Source organism: Rana temporaria, chromosome 8, assembly GCF_905171775.1.
Source record: "Rana temporaria chromosome 8, aRanTem1.1, whole genome shotgun sequence".
NCBI lineage: Eukaryota > Metazoa > Chordata > Amphibia > Anura > Ranidae > Rana > Rana temporaria.
The window spans coordinates 13,168,155-13,188,705 of record NC_053496.1 but is presented as its reverse complement, the minus strand read 5'-3'; the positions used below and the strand labels follow the sequence as shown (position 1 = coordinate 13,188,705).

The 20,551-nt window shown below is 45.1% G+C and overlaps 1 protein-coding gene across 1 annotated transcript in view; it reads right to left on the bottom strand.

Moving 5' to 3' along the window:
• Nucleotides 1–20,551, bottom strand: part of LOC120946685 (ovostatin-like) — a 150,048-nt gene that overhangs the window by 95,028 nt on the left and 34,469 nt on the right. Inside the window, exons 9-12 of the mRNA XM_040361312.1 lie at nt 18,116–18,230; nt 16,900–17,015; nt 15,749–15,907; nt 11,919–12,149 (exon numbers count right to left, since the gene is read on the bottom strand). Coding sequence (XP_040217246.1) covers nt 11,919–12,149; nt 15,749–15,907; nt 16,900–17,015; nt 18,116–18,230 — 621 coding nt within the window. The remainder of the gene's footprint in view (nt 1–11,918; nt 12,150–15,748; nt 15,908–16,899; nt 17,016–18,115; nt 18,231–20,551) is intronic.

Below are 20,551 nucleotides of genomic sequence, written 5' to 3'. Positions count from 1 at the left end.
CTAGCTTAGAGGGGTGTATTCCCCCCCCCCCCCCCCATTATCTGTGCCCCTTTCTGATAATCGTGTGCTGGTCGAAGCGGAGGGATTTTTCTCTTCAGTTTCGGGTGCATGCCCATTCAGCTTGGCTCGCATGTTCTTCTGCCTTGGATCAAGTCCCGGCCAACCGCCTTCCTGCTTATCTCCTTTGTGATCTTCCTCCGCTCCCCACCCAGTAATAGCCGGGGGCCGGAGAGTAAGACTTGACAGGCTGTGAGGTGGTGCAGCAGTAGCGACGTTGATTGAGCCGATTATTGCCGCCATTACCAGTAAAAAAAAAAATATATAATATATATATATATATATATATATATATATATATATATATATATATATATATACACACATATACATACATACACATATACATACACACACACACACACACACACACACACACACACACACACACACACACACACACACACACACACACATATATATATATATATACACACACACACACACACACACACACACACACACACACACACACACACGTTCTGTGAAACAAGGTACTACTTTGGTCAAACAAACATCTGGTTTTAAACCACTAGTCTGTTCAGGGGAACGATTTAGAAAAAAAAGCCTTCCTGACAGATAATCCTTGTTGGTCCCCTTTGTTTGCCATAGCGAAAAGGAAAAACCCACTTAAAGCGGATCTCCACCCTAATTACAAGATTGCTTCATTGAGACTTGCGCTATATACAATCCTAAAAACGGATGTTTTGATTTAGTAAATATGTACAGTACCTGTACATTGCTGAGGCTTCCGGTCTGTATCGTTGCGGGAGATTGACGGGCATTGCGTCACTTCCCGTTCGATGCTGTGCACTGTGGATCTTCGCTTCATAGCTCCCTGTCCTCACTGCGCAGCCGTGATATCAAATCTCGCGCTATTTGCCGTTGTCATAGCAACACTGACGCTCCCGCCTCTTCTCCCCGTTGCTCATGCGCGAGATCGAGCGGTGGATGCTGGGACATCAGCATCCACCCGAACAAGGAAGTGCCTGCTTGTGGGCTTATGCCCACAGTTAAAATGGCCAATCATCAGAACGGGGAATATAACTACATATTTAGCACAGAATGGCAACGGAGCGGCCGCGGAAAAAAAAAAGAAAAAAAAAAAAAAAAAGAAACTTTAGTTTAAACACCATTTAAATAGCCCTAAAAAAAAAAAAAAAAAAAAAAAAAAAAAAAAAAAAAAAGTTTGCGTGGGAGATCCGCTTTAAGGATAATTGAGCCCAGGGAATAAGCTTCCCTTAATCTGAGGACTGGACAGGTATGTGACCAAGCAAACCCAACTTCTGTTTTTTTTCCCCATCTGAATGCTGACACGGCAGATGTGAAAGTGTTCTATATCAACAGGCTCCTTATAACCTCGTGGGTAGATGCATTGCAACCAAGCAGAAAAGGAGCCTGGTAAGACCCGAGTGCAACTAGATCATAAATATCAGGTGTCCGAGACCATAATCCACTCCAAGCACCAATAGGTGCCTCTTGGTACAATTGAGTACCAAGTTAAGCAGATCTTTACTACAGGGAATTAATTCTATAGGAGTAAAAAGACGAATATTGGTTAGCCACATCTAGTTCGTCCAAGGGGGAGGGGCGACATGAAGGATACCTGCTGAGCTGTAAACTTATCGGATTGGGTGAACCAGTCCGATAAGTTCTGATGCTGCATCTTCAAGCCAAAAACTCCTATGGAGCACAACTCCCTAGTTCTTACTACAAAAAAAAAAAAAACACACGATAGGTGATTTTATGACCTTCCAGTGTCCTATAAACCTACTGGGTTCAGGTCTAGGGAATGCCTCTGGCATGCCTGAATGTAAAGGACTGATTTTTTTGCAGTCAGAAATCTTGTTCCTTCTATGTGCATGGAAAATAAGGTCTGAAAGAAAAGTGACAAATATACAATATCACAGATCAACAGGCCATAAATCTTGCATTTCTGAAGGGTAGCAAGCTCAAACTTTATATGGAATACAAAACAGGAAGACACACAGCCTTCAATGTTGTATTTTCTGATATACATTCACCTGTAGAACAGAGAAGACACAAACCGTTTGATGCTTAATAAGTTAAGGTCATACATCCAACTGAAAGGACACTAGCAAATCTGGAGTTTTTCTGAGCAATAAAAATATAAAAAAAAATTAAAAACACCCACACACACACAGAAGACAGACACCTTCCACTGCTGTGTTTTTCTGATGTACAGCAAACTAAGGTAATAGATGCAAGACAGAAGGACAAGAACGAATTTGGTTTTGTGTATTCCTGATACCGAACGCAGTACGGTCATAACCAACAGAAATTATACTAACACATATTGTGCATTTCTGATGATCACGAAATGCAGTCACATAGCCAGTACGACAACAGAAAAGACACATGCGACCTCAGTTGTGTATTGCTGGTGCTAGACCACGTGCAGTCATAACCGGCAGAGTGGCACCCCAACACACTTCTAATAAACAGAGTATAGACATAAAACAGAAATGTCACCAACAATAATTCAACGTTGTGCACTTCTGATTAGCAACACTGCACAGTCATATAACCAACAGAAAGGTCACTAGCAAAAACTCAATGCTGTGCGTTTCTGAATAGCAACAGTGTACAGTCACATAACCCACAGAACTGTCACTACCAATATTGTGCGTTTTTTGATTAGCAAACTTGTACAGTTATATGACCAACAGAAATGTCGCCGACAACTCAATGCGTTTAATAGCAACCTTGTAGCATCATCAGTAACCAACAGAAAGGTCACTAGAAAAAAAACGCAATGCTGTGCATTGCTAAATATCAGTGTTCAGTCGCATAACCCACAGAAATGTCACTACCAATAATACAATGATGTGCGTTTCTGATTAGCAAACTTGTACAGGTTATCTAACCAACAGAAATGTTGCCATCAGTAACTCAATGTCGTGCGTTACTGATTAGCAACAGTGAAAGTCATATAGCCAACAGAAATGTCACCAACAATAATTCAATGTGTGTTTCTGAATAGCAATCTTGTACAGTCATAACCAACAAATGTTGCCAACAATTCAGTGTTGTGCATTTCTGATTAGCAACAGTGTACAGTTATACTGTATAATAGAAGTATCACCAATTCAATGTTATGCGTTTCTGATAACAGTGTACAGTCACAATCAATATAATGCATTTCTAGTGAGCCATGAGATAGTTATACAAACAGAAAAGACACAAAACTTCCAATGTTGTGCATTTCTGATGTGTGGTCAGACCAACAATATATCCTAGGCATAGCCTGAACTCCAGATACCAATCCTTTACCCACCAGTGAAGGAACATGGTAGTTCCAAATAATGGAAGTCTGAGGTGTGCGACTATTCTACTACTGCATAAGTCAGAGTAGGTGTAGCTAGCCCACACAGGTGGGAGCGAGTCTAAGCCTCCCAAGCATCTAAGGTCTTAACGAGCACAGACCCAGAGATCAAAGTCTCAGAGCCGGTTCACACGACTTTGGGGGGCGACTCTGCAAGGCGACCTGAAGACAATTTCAGAGGCGATTTGCAAAATGACTTCTTTATAGAAGTCAATGCAAGTCGCCCCCAAAGTCGTACAAGAACCTTTTTTTAAGTCGGAGTGACTTGCGTCGCTCCTATTAGAACGGTTCTATTGAATAGAACGGGTCGCGACTTGTCAGTTGCCCCTGTGTGAACCGGCTCTTAGGAAGAGGTGATCACAATATTAACCTGAAGGCAGACACCTGTAGGGCTTCCCACGCCGTCTCCTAGCACTTCTGGGTTGCACCGAGTCTGTGCCGCCCACTTCCTGTGATGTTCTGAACAGCCGCACGGCTTGGAGACCAGTGCTTCCTGTATAGGAAAACCCGAAAGTGCAGAGAGCGGATAATGGCATCGATTTTGAAATGCAGCAATGGCGCACACTCCCTGCGGCCAGATCGCTGGTGCACACTTGGGGCGACCTGTGAGGACAAGCCTACAGGTTAGTTCAGCCCTCCCTAAAACATGTCTCAACAGGGGTACCATTAGACCCTCCCCGGTCTTTAAAACAAACATGTCTCTGCGTTTGGGAGAAACACAATACTGGGAATCAAGGGGACTTCTAACAAGCTGTCAATTGATCGTTTCCTGTGGTGAGGAGCCCTCATCTCAGGTGTGCAGTCCTGGAAGGTTATAGGAGAAACTCATTCTTATTAAATCACAACTGCATAACACGTCTATATCAACATCTACATTGAGGTAGGGCAATGCAATTTAAATATACTTAAAAAGGTTTACATTATATATGGCTCTCCTGGAGCTTTAATGTCAAATCTTACAGCTCACTATTGTAGCACTACTTCCGAAGGAGCTGCTGGTTTGTTTTGGGTGGCATGTTACCTCATGTTTCTCTGCCGTCTAGGGTACTTGAAGGGAATGTAGTAAATGGAATGTCCACACAACAGGTGTCTTTTCTGTGCTTTATTACCCAGCTGGGTAAAAACAGTAGAACTTGGTGAAGAGAATAGCAGATCCAGGTGTATGTAAATGGGTAATAGTCCTGCTTCCAACGACAAACTTCTGTCTCACCACTCTAACTGGAGTGGATGTAGCGCACCCGGACAGGCCCCTCTCAGGCTGGCAACCAGAATGTCACTCAAACTGGGGTTAAGTCTCTGCCACAGACCCTCCCAATGGTTGAACAAAATGGACAATAGTGGTCCCGAATCCTCCTTGACAGATTTGACACCCGGATTTTTCTTCAGGTAGTTTTTTGTTTCAGGTACTGGCCGATGGGCGACCGATGTCCAGCCTCTCAGCACCCAGTTACCTTTGGCCCCGGTGGATAGTCAGGGCCCTCTTGGAACACCAGCCTCTCTTGGGGGTACTCAGGCAGACTTTCCACTGAACAGTTTCCTCTCACAGGAACAGACAGCTTAGGACCTCCTCAGATTGGGGGACCCAGTCGCATCACTGGCCCCCCGCCACAACTCAGTTGCTCTGTGCCAACATGGTCCCGTAGCACGCACACCCCGGCCTGGAAGGCCATTTCGCCAGGGTGCCGTTTGTATGGCTACCCTGAAAAGGTGGGCGCCACACAAGAAAATTGAGTCTACCTCAAATACCCCACCCCAGCATGCACAGCTAGGAAAGCCCCCCTCCTGATAGGCTACTGGGAAAAGTAGCCAAATCCTTGACTCCACTGCTGCCACCTGTCGGCCTGGGGCATGACCCGCACCCCAGAAACGACAGAATGAACCCACAGCACAGCCAAAGCCAAGACAAAGGCTCCAAATTTAAACAAATCAACCTGGTTAGAGTCACTTAACTCTCTGACCCCCTCTAAATTTACACTAGCACCGGTTCTGAAAAGTAACCGGGCGCTACACTATCATATACACAGGGCTTTTCTTCAGCAGGAACGTGGGCTGATGCTGGGGAATCTATTGTTGGAGAGGATCCGTTTTTTGCAGAGGGAGGGGGGGTCTATTCTTGCTGCAGAGGTAGTCTGTTGCTCACTGGGGGGGGGAAATCTTATGTTGTTGGGGGTTAATCGTTGCTGGGAGGGATCTACTGTTGAGGGAGTCTTTGTTGCCGATTGATGGAGGGTCTATTAATGCAGGCTGCTGAGGAATCTATTCCTGCTGGAGGGTCTATTGATGCTGGCTGTTGAAGTCCATTGTTGCTGGGGTGAATCTATTGTCACAAGGGTGTCCATTTTACTGCCTTTGTTAAAAACAAATTCCATACAAAATACTTAGTGTAATGGGAGGGCCCGTGGAATCCAGAAGCTCTTACAAAGTATGAGCCAGGAAATAATGGACACATCTTGGATTGCTTTAACATGGGTCTGTAATCCACAATATATTCAAGAATGTCTGGAAGAACTATTTACAGGTTGTTGATTCTGGACCCAACCGGTCAATTGAAAGAGTGACTCATTCAATGTGGGAACACAGACTGTTAAGGTGTTAAATGTCGTCTGCTTCTGTAATGTAAATTCATCTTAGTATGGCTTCTAAAAACCTTCTATTGATGATAGATGTGTGTTGTGAGTTAGCACAGTCTTAAAAGGTCAGATGTCTGACTTGTCAGCTGTAATTAATTAGCTCATGTAAATTATGTCTACTAAAGGAATGTGTATTGTATAGCAGGTGAGAGTAGCCTCTTGGAGTCACCTTGTCTGGGTAAATGATTCGTTAATTAGCTCATGTAGATTGTCAGAATTGGAGTCAGAATGTCTAACTAAAATATGTGTATTGAGGGGGCTCGTTAGGCACCATTGTATAATGTTGTGGGTGGAGTTCAGTCATTGTTCATATTTGGTTGCTGACTGTATATAAGAGCCTGATTTTCCTCATTAAAGAGTCGTTTTGAACCTCAAACAGAGCTGTATGTTTCGTTTCTGGGGGAAATCCGTATGGGTCGTGTTCGCCAGATTGTGGAGTGTCAATAAACTGTCTTGGGTTCAGAATGGAATATCTTAAAACGGTGTTAACCCCTGTCCCATTTGGGGTTCCGTTACACTTAGCACCTCAAAATGATACTTTGTTCTGCATTCTCTAAAAGGGGCAGTACTGTGAAGTGGTTAAGGGGTGGAATTAAGAGACAGTACTCAGAGGTGGGTAAAGGGCAGAGTCAAGGGGTGACTCAAAAGGGAGTTCCTGCACCTATTCTCAGAAAAAAAAAAGTATTGTAGCGCCCTGCTCCTGTTGAACAGGCTCTGCTTTAAATTTAGTGGGGTCTGAGCTGTTATTTGGCTCAGATCAAAGTGATTAGGGGCATTTTAGCCTCTGTTCCAGCCATGACTATGCTTGGAGTATCCACCATTGTTTGCCTGGGGGTGTCATTACCACCCTAGGCCAAGGGTGGCAGCAGGGTCAAGGTGTATTGGGTATTCCCCTCAGCAGCGAATCAGTGAGAGTGGTTGCTCGCTGTGCATGCCAGGGAGGGGTACTTAAGGGACAGACAGCATTAGTGCAGGGTCTGTCCCACGCGCCTCATGGCCCGCGGTGCGTGTCCTGAATCCTGGTTCTGGGACCACGTTGGCCCGGGGCTGTGACTGTAGGCCCAGTAGTCTGGCTGGGGCCTGCCTTGCAAAGGTGATCCTGTGCTGTCCGTCCTGCGGGAGGAAGCCACTTGAAGGAAGCCAGGGTAGGACCTATCCTGGAGAGGGCCATGCAAGAGGCTGGTACCTTGGGAGAAGGCCTGGAAACTTCATCGAAGGATGCACCTTACACCAAGAGGTTTGACAGTGTCACCCGTCGGGTCCAAAAGTTCTAGAGCCAAGTGGGAGAGATCCAGGTGCTGAACCCTGTGGCAGAGGATTCCGGACCAAAGTGTCTCCTCATAAAGGAAGGTGTGTGGCAGAGACTGTACTTTATTCTGTGCGCCATGCCGGCTGCTGGGCCAGTGAGAGGGATCTATCCGGGTGATCAATACCTACTCTGGCTAGAGTGGCGACGAGAACCGTTTGCTGGAAGCAGGAGTGTTTCCCCATTTGCGATTATGCACCTGAACCTACCCACCCTTTTCTAAAGTTTTGCAAAATAAAATCAAAGAAAATAGGATTTTTTGTACTCACCGTAAAATCCTTTTCTCTGAAGTCCATGGACGGACACAGCTCCTTAAATCTTGACAAGTGGGTTATGTTCCCTGTTTACAGGAGAGGACTAGGCAGAAACATGTTAAATAGTTAAATACATGTTACATTAACAGAGTTGAACAGCCCCGCCCAGGGGGCGGTCCCTCCAGACATAACCCTCCTCACTGCAGCTTGCAGCCTCAGTTCGTAACAAGCAGTACAAACCTAAAAAGGAGGGGTGGGAGCTGTGTCCGTCCATGGACTTCAGAGAAAAGGATTTTACGGTGAGTACAAAAAATCCTATTTTCTCTTATCGTCCATGGACGGACACAGCTCCTTAAATCTTGACAAGTGGGACGTCCCCAAGCAGTGTCAAAAAACGAGGGGTGGGAAATATATCAGTAAAAACAATTTTAACTTCACCCCAAAACAAGCAGAGCTCCTCAACGGAGGAGGTGCAACTTTAAACAGTCGCCGGCAAAAACTAGCGGCTGAAAAAAACATCATAAGATGCACTCACAGCAACCATTCTGGAAAAAGCGTGAACGGACGAGCAAATCGCCGCCTCGCACACCTGTGAGACCGACGCATGATGTCGGAAAAAAAAAAAAAAAAAAACCCAGGAAGCACCAATTGCCCTGGTCGAAAGTGCCGTGACCGGAAAGGGGGGCCCGCCCTTAGGTGCATAGGCCTGTATGACGGCCTGCCCGATCCACCGAGAAATGGTGGTCGACGAGACCGCCAGGCCCTTTTGTGGACCAGACACCGACACAAAAAAGAGTCAGAAGCTCCGAAATGGAGCCGTAGTAGGCTGGTATACCCGCAAAGCGCGTACCACGCCTAAAGTATGAAAGGCCGAAACCTCCTTCGGAAGAAGGGAAGGTCGCGGGCGCACCATCACCTAATCCTTATGGGGGATCAAGCATGGCGGCTTGCAAGACAAGACCGCCAACTCAGAAACCCCTCTAACAGAGGTAAAGGCCACTAAAGGGGCCACCTTCTGAGATAGTGTCAAGAGAAAATCTCTCTGATGTTTCCAAAAGGAAGGTTCCTGAAGAACCGAGAGCACCAGAGTCAAAACTCATGGGGGAAGAGATGGGCCAAGAGGGGAAAGTATATGACAAACCCCTTGCACACAAAAAAAAAAGGGGACCCACCAGGGAACGGGCCGCAAAAAGGCCACTAAAAGAACACAGCCAAGGCTGAAATCTGCCCCCAAACGGTGCTTTAAGCAATTTTTAGATCCAATCCAAGCTTTAAAAACAGCAGGACCCTGGACATTGAAAGTACGCCCGTGGACGTCACTCCATCCCTTCGCACCAAGAGAGGTGCGACGGTAGATCCTCCGGAAGAAGACTACGGTGCCCTGTTGAGATGACCGAGTCAGACAGACCCTGGTCACCTAAAGTCTGGCTTCCAATAACCATGTTAAGCAAGTCAGTGACTGTACAACAGGAGGAAGTATGGGACCTTGAGACAGGAACCTCCTGCCCTGGCAATCGCCAGGGTGCCTCCGCTACCAGGCGCCCGATATCAGCGTACCAAGGACGCTGAGATTAATCTGGAGCGATTAGAATCATCGGGATCTCCTCAGCATCCACTCTGTGGAGCGGCCGAGGAAGCAACTACCATGGAGGAATGGCAAAAAATCACCGATACAGACAACACAGGGCCACCAGCGCGACTGACGCGTCTGTACAAGATCACTAGACCTGGCCACTAACTGACACCCTTGCGGCGGAGACAAGCTGCCAGGAGATCCATGCCATGTGAGGCTCACCTCCTGCAAGGGAGCCGAAACACCCCAAGCACAAAGACCAGTCGCCCTGGTCCAGCATCTGGCGACTCCAGTAGTCTGCCTGCCGGCATACCTGATGGTAGACTGAAGCCACGGCCGTGGCGTTGTCCGGCTGAAACCAGATTGGTCGACCACAAGGAGAAGCATAGCCTGATCGCCTAAAATAGTAGGACAATGAACAGTAGACAGCACCTGGTATTCCCAGGCGGTCTTCCACCAGGCACTAGCCAGGCCCGACCCTGGGTAGCTACCGAGACCAGACACATTCAAGGAGGTGTGGTCATAGGTCCACGCAAGTCCAGCGACTCAGGGCCGACTGGACCCCCCAGTTTTGTGAACCTCCAGGTTCACAACCCGTGAGCTGGCATTCGTCGTAAACACCGACCACTGGAAGGAAGGAACAACTTCCCGGACCGAAGAGTCGGGAATCTCTGTCACCAACTCAGAGAGACTCTGACTAGGTGGCGCACAGGAATCTAATGATTTCAGAGACAAGAGATTTTTACCACCTGGACAGTAGTTCCACTGGAAAACCAGGGTGTGGAACTGGGCATACAGTACCACCTTGAAGGAGGCTACCCACAGACCCTGAACCAGCAGGCGCCCGGAGAGAAGACCGATTGCGTGATGCCAATACCTTCTCCGCAGACTGAAGAGTCTGCAATTTCTCCAGGGGAAGAAGGACCTTTGCCACTGAGGAGTCTGGATCAACACTAGATACTCCAACGCTGAGTCGGAACCTAGCATGCCCATAATTTGAACCCTGGGTCGCACACATGTAGGGCAGGCTTGCTGCCACTGAGCTACACTTTCTGGCCTAAACGTTTAACATCCACCCGAATCTTCGGAGGGTCTGAATGGGAATAACCCATCCACTAGGTCGGAGACAGAAGCTGCTCTCAGAAGAAAGTCGTCAAAGTAGCCAATGAGGCAAAGCCTCGCTGTCCCAACAAAATTCAAATAAGTGCGAGCTCCTAGCTGAAAACCCATGGTGCTGACGCCAGATCAAAAGGGAGGGCCACAGGCTGACAGAGACCCTTCTCTCATCACGAAGCACAGAAAAAAACACTGACATGTGCAAAACGGGACATGCATGTATGCGTCCCTGATGTCCGAGGACGTCAGGACACCACCGAACAAATGGATTCCATGCGGAACTACCCGACGTTCACAAAGGTATTTAGGGCCTGAGGCCCATAGAAAACCCCAAAACTCTCGTCCTGCAGGAAAGGTAAAATTACCTTGCAGCTTAGCAAATCCCACACTGCCCAAGGCAGACCGACGTGCCGGGAGGGGAAGACACAAGGACAGAACTTTGTTCTGTGGATAGGAGGAAACCCTATCTAGTACTCCGAAGAGACCACCTCGCAGACCCACTAGTCGGAGAGCAGGGAGGTTTCACTGAATTGTGAACCTGCAAGCCGCCCCTCCCACCTAGAGACAGGGAGGGAAGGCTATATACATTGGCAGGATTTGGGTGCCGGCGTGATCGGCTTATGCACCCAGGGACAGATTAGTCCCCCAGCTGGGCCTTTGACGGCCTGGGAGGGTTGCCCCTAAATAATACACACACATAGCGTGTATGTATATTATGTAGGTGTATGCACACATGTCTTTGGAGGAAACCGGAGTACCCGGAGGAAACTGCAGATTCGAACCAATGACTCTTTTGCTGCCAAGTAATGGAGTTAAGCACTACACCACCGTGTGCATAAAACCATTCTGAAACAGACGCCCTGGATAACAAGGGCGCAGCATTCAATGAAGCATCACAGACCTATATGAGGCCCTGGACCAGCTGGTCCGCTAGGCTAATAACCTCAGGAGAGAGTCGGTGCTCCTCCACTGTCTGGTGCAAAATGCTCACTCTGTGAGTTGTAGTAAAATAAAATAAAATTTCTCCTCAGGGCGCTGGGCCCAAAGGGAGCCATACGTCCTTCTCCTTTGCTAGGCAGAACGAAACTGGGGCTGCAAGCTGCAGTGAGGAGGGTTATGTCTGGAGGGACCGCCCCCTGGGCGGGGCTGTTCAACTCTGTTAATGTAACATGTATTTAACTATTTAACATGTTTCTGCCTAGTCCTCTCCTGTAAACAGGGAACATAACCCACTTGTCAAGATTTAAGGAGCTGTGTCCGTCCATGGACGATAAGAGAAAAAGTGTATTGTGTGGACATTGAAATTCTTCAGACTCTCCTTTTACCTTGGACAGCGAGACTATAGAGGAAACGTGCCACCCAAAATATAACCAGCAGCTCCTCTGGGGGTAGTGCATATGCATGCATGTGAAAACACACACACACACACACACACACACACACACACACACGTAGTAGAACTCCATCTTGAAACCATCTATTCAGAGACTGACCTACTGCTAGGGTAGATCCTGCCATAGATACTTGTTCAGGGTATCATTATGCAACTGGCAATATTTTGCATGCTTGCATTATCTCCCCCATCACAAGTCCAAGAACCCTATAAACACCTTTTTAGAGTCCTCCATATGCTTACCATGAAGACAATTTTGATGGTGGTTTCTCCTGCAGCCAGAGCATCTTTGCCAAATGAGTACTGAACCTTGATGTTGTGCATTTTACCGCACTGTAGATCTTCTTTGGGGCCCTGAAGCTGCATAAAGCTACCAGTGCGAGAGAAGAATCGGCCGACAGATCGATAATCATTGGCGTAAGTTGGCACAATCCAGTTGCCATCATAGCATTGTTCTTGGTTCTTGTAAATCAGCTGTTGAACAAACCAAAAAAAAAAAAAAAAAAAAAAAAAAAAACCATCAATGCCAATACACCTTAGCCGACACTGACATTAGGACGACCTATTCAGCTTTGTCATTTTCAAAGTTGCCAGTATTTATTCAGCACCAACCTACTATTCTGGTTCTTTAAAGTCGAATGCCATTTAAGTTTTTTTTTTAATAGAAAGTGCAGGTGCCTAAAAAAGTCATTTGAGTGTTGCACCAATGCCCAGTACACACGAGCGGAATTTCCGTCGGAAAAAAAAAAGTTAGATGATTTTTCTAGGACGGAATTCCACTCAAGCTGAACTTCCATACACACGGTCACACAAGTTCTCTGAACTTTCGAGCGTTAAGAACGCTGTGAAATACAACTCTACGACGAGGCGCAAAAAAAAAATAAAAAAAAAAAAAAAGTTCAATGCTTCCAAGCATGCGTCAAATTGTTTCCAAACGTGTTGTGGCCCCCCCCCCCCCCCCATAATTGCATACAGACAAACTGATTTTTCAATAGCAATTTGAAAAATTGAGAACCTGCTCTCAACTTTTGCTGGTGGAAATTCTGACAGCAAAAGTCTGATGGAGCATGCACACAGTCGGAATTTCCGATGAAAAGCTCCGACTTTTTCCTGGCGGAAATTCCACTCGTGTGTACGGGGCATTCGAAATGAACATTCAGTGACAAGTTTGCCCATCAGGAAAACATTGTCCAAGCCTATATGCTCAAAAGAAATGTGTATTGCACACAGAATAGTCCATAGTACTCTGCACAGAATTAGGACCCTGCGCACATCTACACGAGCACTTACACATGCACGATGAGCATTAGCATACTGCATGGGCTTATGTGCGTGCATGTTTGATGGACTTTGGCACATTAAAAGCCCTACATGACTCAGTATCACCAGCACCCATGTACATCGACCTGGCTGTTTGACCCTTCTTGTTCCTGATCCTCTGTTGCGGACTCTGGTTGTGACCCAACCTTGTTTCCGGTCTGCTGTTCTGGTACCTCCTTTGCTCACCTGATACCCTGGCCATGTGCAGACTCGGTTCTTTACTGTTCTGTTGCCTGGTTGTTGCTGCTCTGTCCATCTGTCTACACTTCTGACCTCTGGCATCTGCCTGCTGTCTACTTACTCACTTCAGCTCCGCATCAACTACCAAGATATTCCAAAAATCGCTCTCCTACAGGCATCAGTGCCACTTTGTGCCCCGTTCTACCCAGTCATCTTCCCCAAGTGAAACAGCACAAGAGGTTAAGGGCAGCCCTCTTATCAACTCAGCCTCAACCGTTTGGACTGTGGTGCTTCCTGTAACAGGGGTATTTAAAGTGGTTGTAAACCCCATTTTACAACCTTATGCTACAGGTAAGCCTATATTAAAGTGGTTGTAAACAGTGGGCGAATGACAGTGCCGTAGTCAGTGGCCCAGAAGGAAGAGGGGCCAGAAGATGGACGCTGCCTACTGTGGGGACATCGCTGGATTCTTTTGCAGGCAAGTGACACCTAATGGGCAAGTATGTGATGCATACTAGCCCATTATGCTTTTCATTTGCAGGCTGCAGCAGCGGACTAAAGAGGAAGTAAAACCCATCAGCGCTTACTTCCTCTTTAAGGCTTATACTTGTAGCCAACAAGGATATCTCTTAAACCTGAACATATAGGATATCTACTAAACCGTGCAGATGTCATCATCGGCACATACGCACTGGGGGAAAACTCGAAGCAATGGACCCATGTGCCGTTGCTGCAGTCTGTGCCGTTACCAGCGGCTCCCGCGCGCAACGTCATCGTGGCTCTGGCCAATCACAGCGCCAGAGCTGCGATACGCGGAAGTAAGTCCGGGACAACATGTCAGCAGTCAGAGGGGAAGAAGGAGGACCACTGCAGGGGCTTCCATCTGAGGAAAGTAATACATAATGAGCTAGTATGCTATGCATACTAGCTATTATGCCTATGATGGTATGCACCCCCTCCCCCTTAATTTTTCTTTTTAAGAGGATTAACTTCCTCTAAGCACGAAGGGGTTGGGCCAGTAGGTGGGCATAGATTGGTCATGAGAATGACAATACAAAAGGAGATGTAGAGTTAAACCTAGCAGGGTAACCCTTTGTTGGGACCCTGAATCAGGACAACGGCCCATGTTATCACTTGGCAATCACAAGCTACGGGGTGCCACCGCATAGCCCAAAGCTCAGCCTAACATTTAAAGAGGACCGTTACTGTTAGTTGAATTGCTGTGCGATTCCTGAAGAACTGCGATATAGGGATGATTAAGAACTGTACATGGATGCCATTTTAGTCAGTAAAAGTTACTGGTTAAGTGAATTCTCTGGTCTGGTTTACTGTGAACAGAGGAAAAGCAAGACCTTACAATGAATGGAAACAGGGAATGAAGTGTAAACCTTCATGTTAGCCTTCTGGGTGATGGAAACTTGAGGTAAAAAGGAAGGATGAGCAGCCAGTTTGGGAGTAAAGGATGGTGGAGGTTGTGTTGGGGGGGGGGGGGGGGGGGGGGAATTGGTGGCTGTATGGTCTACCTTTCCAAGCAGCAGGAACCCCATGTTAGGAGGGTTCTGCAAAGCAGCAGGCCCTAGGGACTTTGGGCTGAAGAGTAAAAGTGTAAAGTGGATAGAGAATTGCATTTTCCCTTGCTTAAAGTTGCCTCACAATATTTAAGAACACCTCCAAGCCTTGGTTAGGGTTCAAACAAGGACACATTTGCACATATTGAATGCAACCCTAAAAACGTAAACTCATCTGTGATGAAATGTGTACAAGACCTAGTAGAGAAAAATTGTGTTCTACGCCATGTCCCTCAAAAATTAAGTTGTAGTCCATGCAGAAATTGGGCCAACTGGCAAGGGAAATTGGGCCAACTGGCAGGGGAAATTGGGCCAACTGGCAAGGGAAATTGGGCCAACTGGCAAGGGAAATTGGGCCAACTGGCAAGGGAAATTGGGCCATCCGGACCCCCCCATGCAGACAGTTAACACTTCTGTCTGGGTGACTGCCTTTTAAGCCATTATGTGGCCGTCATTATAAAATAAATCTGTCTCTTTAGTGAGCTAATGCCCATGGTGACCAAGCTCATTTCTTCCTCTATTCTGAAAGGTGAAAAACCTGAAAAGTGAATATCCCCAATTGGTCAACATGACAGAGCTCACCTTTTTGCATTTAGTCGATTTTCTTTTTTTGGGAGGGGGCAAAAGATCAAAACCACTAGTCTCACTATGCAAGCAAGACTTACTACATACTAGTGTCCCTATGTTTTTACAGTGCAGAGGTTCCCGAGTTCCTATTAGGGACCCTAACTGAATGGAGCTTCCATTTGCTGTCTGCATTAACGTAGGGTGCTTTAGATGCCAAGGTTTCCTACAGAGCAGAAGACGCTCTGGGTGGTTAATTGGTTTCTGACCAACTAGGCGCAATGCTTGTCTGTATTCTTACAATAGAATGTTAGACTTACTAAAACGAGTTATATAGAATTACCCTGAACTGCTACAGAATGATTGCGCTATAAAATAAACTAAACAGCTTCGAGAAAGATATCTGCTCTGATGTGGCTGTACAGTGCAATATCCACTCACCTGAAAGTTGACATTTGAAGTGGCAAATGTTGAGGTATCAACTTCACATTGTGCTTTGCCACGCTCATCAGATGTCAGGTTCTGAAGAAACATTCCGTCCATTTGGAGTTCCACCACCTGGCCACTCTCAGGCTGCCCCTGTGCATTCTCAACAACAACCTATTGCATGCAGCGAAAAAAAAATGTCAACATATGCTTTAGTTTTACACATGCCATTATCACAATACCAGTTTTAATATGCTTCCTCTTGTACATGTTCCATCAATGAGAAAAAAAAAAGCCTGGTATATTTTCAAGATTCTCTGCTTTGCCGCAAGTTCTCACATCATGTATAACCCAGAAACCCAATCTCCCATCATCATCCCTCCTTTCAAGAAGCCCAGCTAGGTGTGATGGGTAGACTGTAGGACATAACGAGGGTCATGTCAGTATGCAAAGCGGACTCATGGTGATGAGCATAAGTTCTTGCTAAAGCAGTGGTTCTCAACCTGGGGAGTAGGGACCCCCTCAGGGGGAGGTCGAATGACGATTTGACAGGGGTCACCAAAAGCTGTCCCTGAAGCCTGCACTGCTTTCCCAGCCTTTTCGCAGCCGCCCAATCAGCTCACGGCATGGGTGGGGGGCAGAGACTAGAGGTCAGCTGACTGGTGAGGAATGTGAAGTGGGAGGGGCTAGAGGAGACCACCCCCCCCCCCATCTGATTTCAGCATAGGTGTCACTGCTATGAGACACCACAGAGCTGGAGACACAGTAACACTGCCTGTTATTAGTTGCCATTAAAAGTCCCCACTACAGTTCTCCGATCAGCAGATGACCTTGATCAAGAGCACCTAAGTTGGCTGATCAGAACTCCCCCCAGTACTGCCACTCATCCCACTCCCACCCCCCCCCCCCCCCCAACACCTAAAAAAGTTATAACACAAAATGTACCATAAGGGTTTTTTTTATCACTGTATGAGCGGAAGGGACTCCACAGCTTGGAGCATTTTATCAAGAGGTCATGGCACTAGAAAGGTTAAGAACCACTGTGCTAGAGGATTACAGTCATACAATGGAGACATGGAAAAAAAATTGGCCACTAGTAGTCCAAATCTGCCATGACAATGCTCAATAAAATTTTATATTTTTCAAAACGTTACAAGTCAACTCACCCCCACAGTAAAATTAATTCCTTTTTTGTAATCTGTACGCATAATCTCATCATCAAAACGGGCTCGGCCTAGCTGGCTGGTGATCGAGATGGTTTTGGTTTCAGTTGCTTGGACATCTGTCACAGAACACAATACAAATACTCATGCTCGTGTATTTACACATCAAGGATTAGAGTACGGTCATATCTGATGCAACCCAATTAAGTTGTTAATCTAGTGAAATTGACAGTTTTTCTTCTACTTAAGAGCCACAAAGGGCAGTAGGTAAACTGAACACTGTGCAGAAGCCCCTAGGAGATAAACAGTGCAGCAAGTGGCTGATGGATTTTGCCGAGGAAAACGGTTGTGTGGACAGATTCTCCCACCTGAGCTGTGGATCTCTGCAGTTCCTCCAGAGTTACCATGGGTCTCTTGGCCGCTTCTGACGAATGATCTCCTTGCCGGTCAGTTTAGGTGGACGGCCATGTCTTGGTAGGTCTGAAATTGTGCCATACTCTTTGCCCATTTTCGGATGGTGGATTGAACAGAGCTCCATGAGATGTTCAAAGCTTGGGATATTTTTTTCTTTTATAACCCAAACCTCCTTTAAAACTTCTCCACAACTTTATCTGACCTGTCTGGTGCGTTTCTTGGTTCATAATGCCATTTGTTCATTAAAAAAACCTAAGGGCTTCATAGAACTGTATTTATACTGAGATTAGAATTACACACAGGTGAGCCATTTACTAATTAGGTGACTTCTGAAGGTAATTCGTTCCCCTAGAAATTAGTTAGGAGTATCAGAGTAAAGTGGGCAGAATACAAATGCACGGCACACTTTTCATTGATTTTTAAAAAAAATTGAACCATCATTTTCCTTCCACTTCACAATAATGTGCAAGTTTGTGTTGGTCCACCACGTAAAATCCCAATAGAATACATGTTTTTAGTTGTAACATGACAAAATATGGAAATTTGAGTATGAAACATGCACATGGCTTGTTAGCCTACACACAACAATACCATATAGATATTTTTAATGCATCAAGTCAGGGTTTTATCAGATCAGTACACAAGTACGTCCTTTGTAGGCAAGGTTGTCTGCCATTTGCCGAATGCAGTGCTGGTGACCACCTCTGCTTGGGTATTCTTAACTATGAGAGACTTTAATTTGTGAAAGGCTTTAACCCAATTATGCAGCTACAACATTAACACTTCTAGCAAACTATTCACTTACTTGTCCCCTGTTCTGTAAGAGTGACCTGCAAAATAAAGGACATCTGGTATCCTGAGCGGTCAAGCTGGAATGTTGAGAGATCAACGTTTCCTTTAAATGTACCTTCGGAATCGGTCTATTGGGAAGAGAAGAAAAAAAAAAAAAAAAAAAAAAAGTTGAGCCATAAATAAAATGGAAACTAGGATCAGAGGGGCACCTAGAAGAGGCAATGAATGGCCATTGAAGGAAAAGTGGTAGGCACGTTTTTTTTTTTTTATGTTTTCGAAGAAGGTACACAATTTTTTTTCAATGCGATCACACATTGTGAAAAAAATGCTCTAGCAAAGCGCGGTGACGTACAACACTCTAAAGGGGAAGTTCCATTCGGATAGCGCCACCCTTGGGGCTGCTTTTGCCGATTTCGTGTTAGTAAAAGACAATTCACGCTTTTCTGTCTGTTACAGCGTGATGAATGTGCTTACTCCATTACGAACGGTAGCTTTACCAGAACGAGCGCTCCCGTCTCATAACTTGCTTCTAAGCATGCGCAGGTTTTGACATCGTTAAAGCCCACACACACACGACCATTTTTTACAACCTTAAAAACAACGTTAAAAACATTGTGAAAAAATAGAGCATGTTTGAAATTTTTAATGCCCATTTTTTAGATCGTGAAAAATGCTCTGGAGCACACACACGATAGTTTTTAATGATATAAAAAAAAGTCGTTATTTTTTAGAACCCGAAAAACGGTCGTGTGTATGCGGCATAAGTCTTGTACACATGGGCTTCAGCTTATCATGAGTGCCTACAAAACACTTTTCAAAAAAACAAAACAAAAAACAGGAAGGTCAGACAAGCTAAACCACCACCTGAAGTCAGGCATCACCTTACACAGCCAGCACCAATCTCCCTGTCAGTTTACAAAACTGGCAGATCTGCTAATGCAATGAAATCGCCGATTGGCATACCTTGGCACCCCAGATGTTTTGGAACTACATTTCCCACAATGCTCATGCACTCTGCAGTGTAGATGGGGGAAATGTAGTTCCAAAACATCTGGGGTGCCAAGGTTCGCCATCACTGGCATATAGGCATTCACCAATGCAAATTATATATATATATATATATATATATATATATATATATATATATATATATATATATATATATATATATATATACACACACACACACACACAGATATAGATACACACACTATATATATATATATATATATATATATATATATATATATATATATATATATATATATATATATAGATACACACACTATATATATATATATATATATATATATATATATATATATATATATATATATATATACACACACACACACATATACACATATACATACACACATACACCTATCTATACATTTTTCATATTTACACAAGACCATACAATCACCACAATAAATAACATATCTTTACCCCTCCATATTCCATGTATATGCATAAGTCTGTTCTCATTTAACATTGGTGGGGGAGATTCCTTCATATTTTATCACACCCATACCTATTCATTCCTACTCTCATACTAGCCTACATTCCTACTCTCATACTACCCTACATACCCAAGAGAAAAAAAAGGAGGAGGAGATTCCCCGACATGAAACTATGTTGATATTAATGTGGAGGCTCTAAACTCTACCCATTGCTGCCATATCCTCAATGTTTCTTTAAGGCCCGCTTCTGAATCTATTGTCATCTCCAGAGTATGCATTTCACATATCCATTCTCCAATTGAGTGTCCCCCTTTTCGGGCTATAATTGTGCATGCTGCCACAAGCATGTGTCTTAAAATGCCCTTCATAGCTTGTATAGGTCCAGTATCATAGATAAAAAAGAGCAACTAGTACATCTGGTTGTGTATTGATCCCCGTGATTTTATCATGTACATTGTAGATCTTCGTTCAGAATATCAATGTTTCCGGGCAAGAATACCATATATGAGACATTGTACCTTTTGCATTGACATTTCCAACAGGTCTCCTCAATTTCAATATTAATTTTATGCATATCTACTGGGCATCTGTACCATCTTGTACAGATTCTATATTTTTCCTGATATCTACTAGATATTGATAGTTTATGTACCATAAGGAAGGCTCTTTCCCATTCCACTCTGGGAATGATCCTTCTCAGTTCTTTCTCCCATCTAGTTATGAAATATTAGTTATTTTCCTATCTTGAAGTGGGTTCGGGGGCCCTCAGACCCCCCCCCCAAATATTTTTGGGGAGAAGATATTACAGAGAGTACATGTGTTGGTCTTTTTTCCTGTATTAATAGCTGCTCAAATTCCGTGGCCGGTCCACCCAATAATCCATTTTTTATTAATTATTTATTGAATATATGTTCGGATTTGTTGATATTGTATCCATTTGTTTCTGCAATCTAAACCCAAGGAATCCATCGGGGGCATTTTGCCTT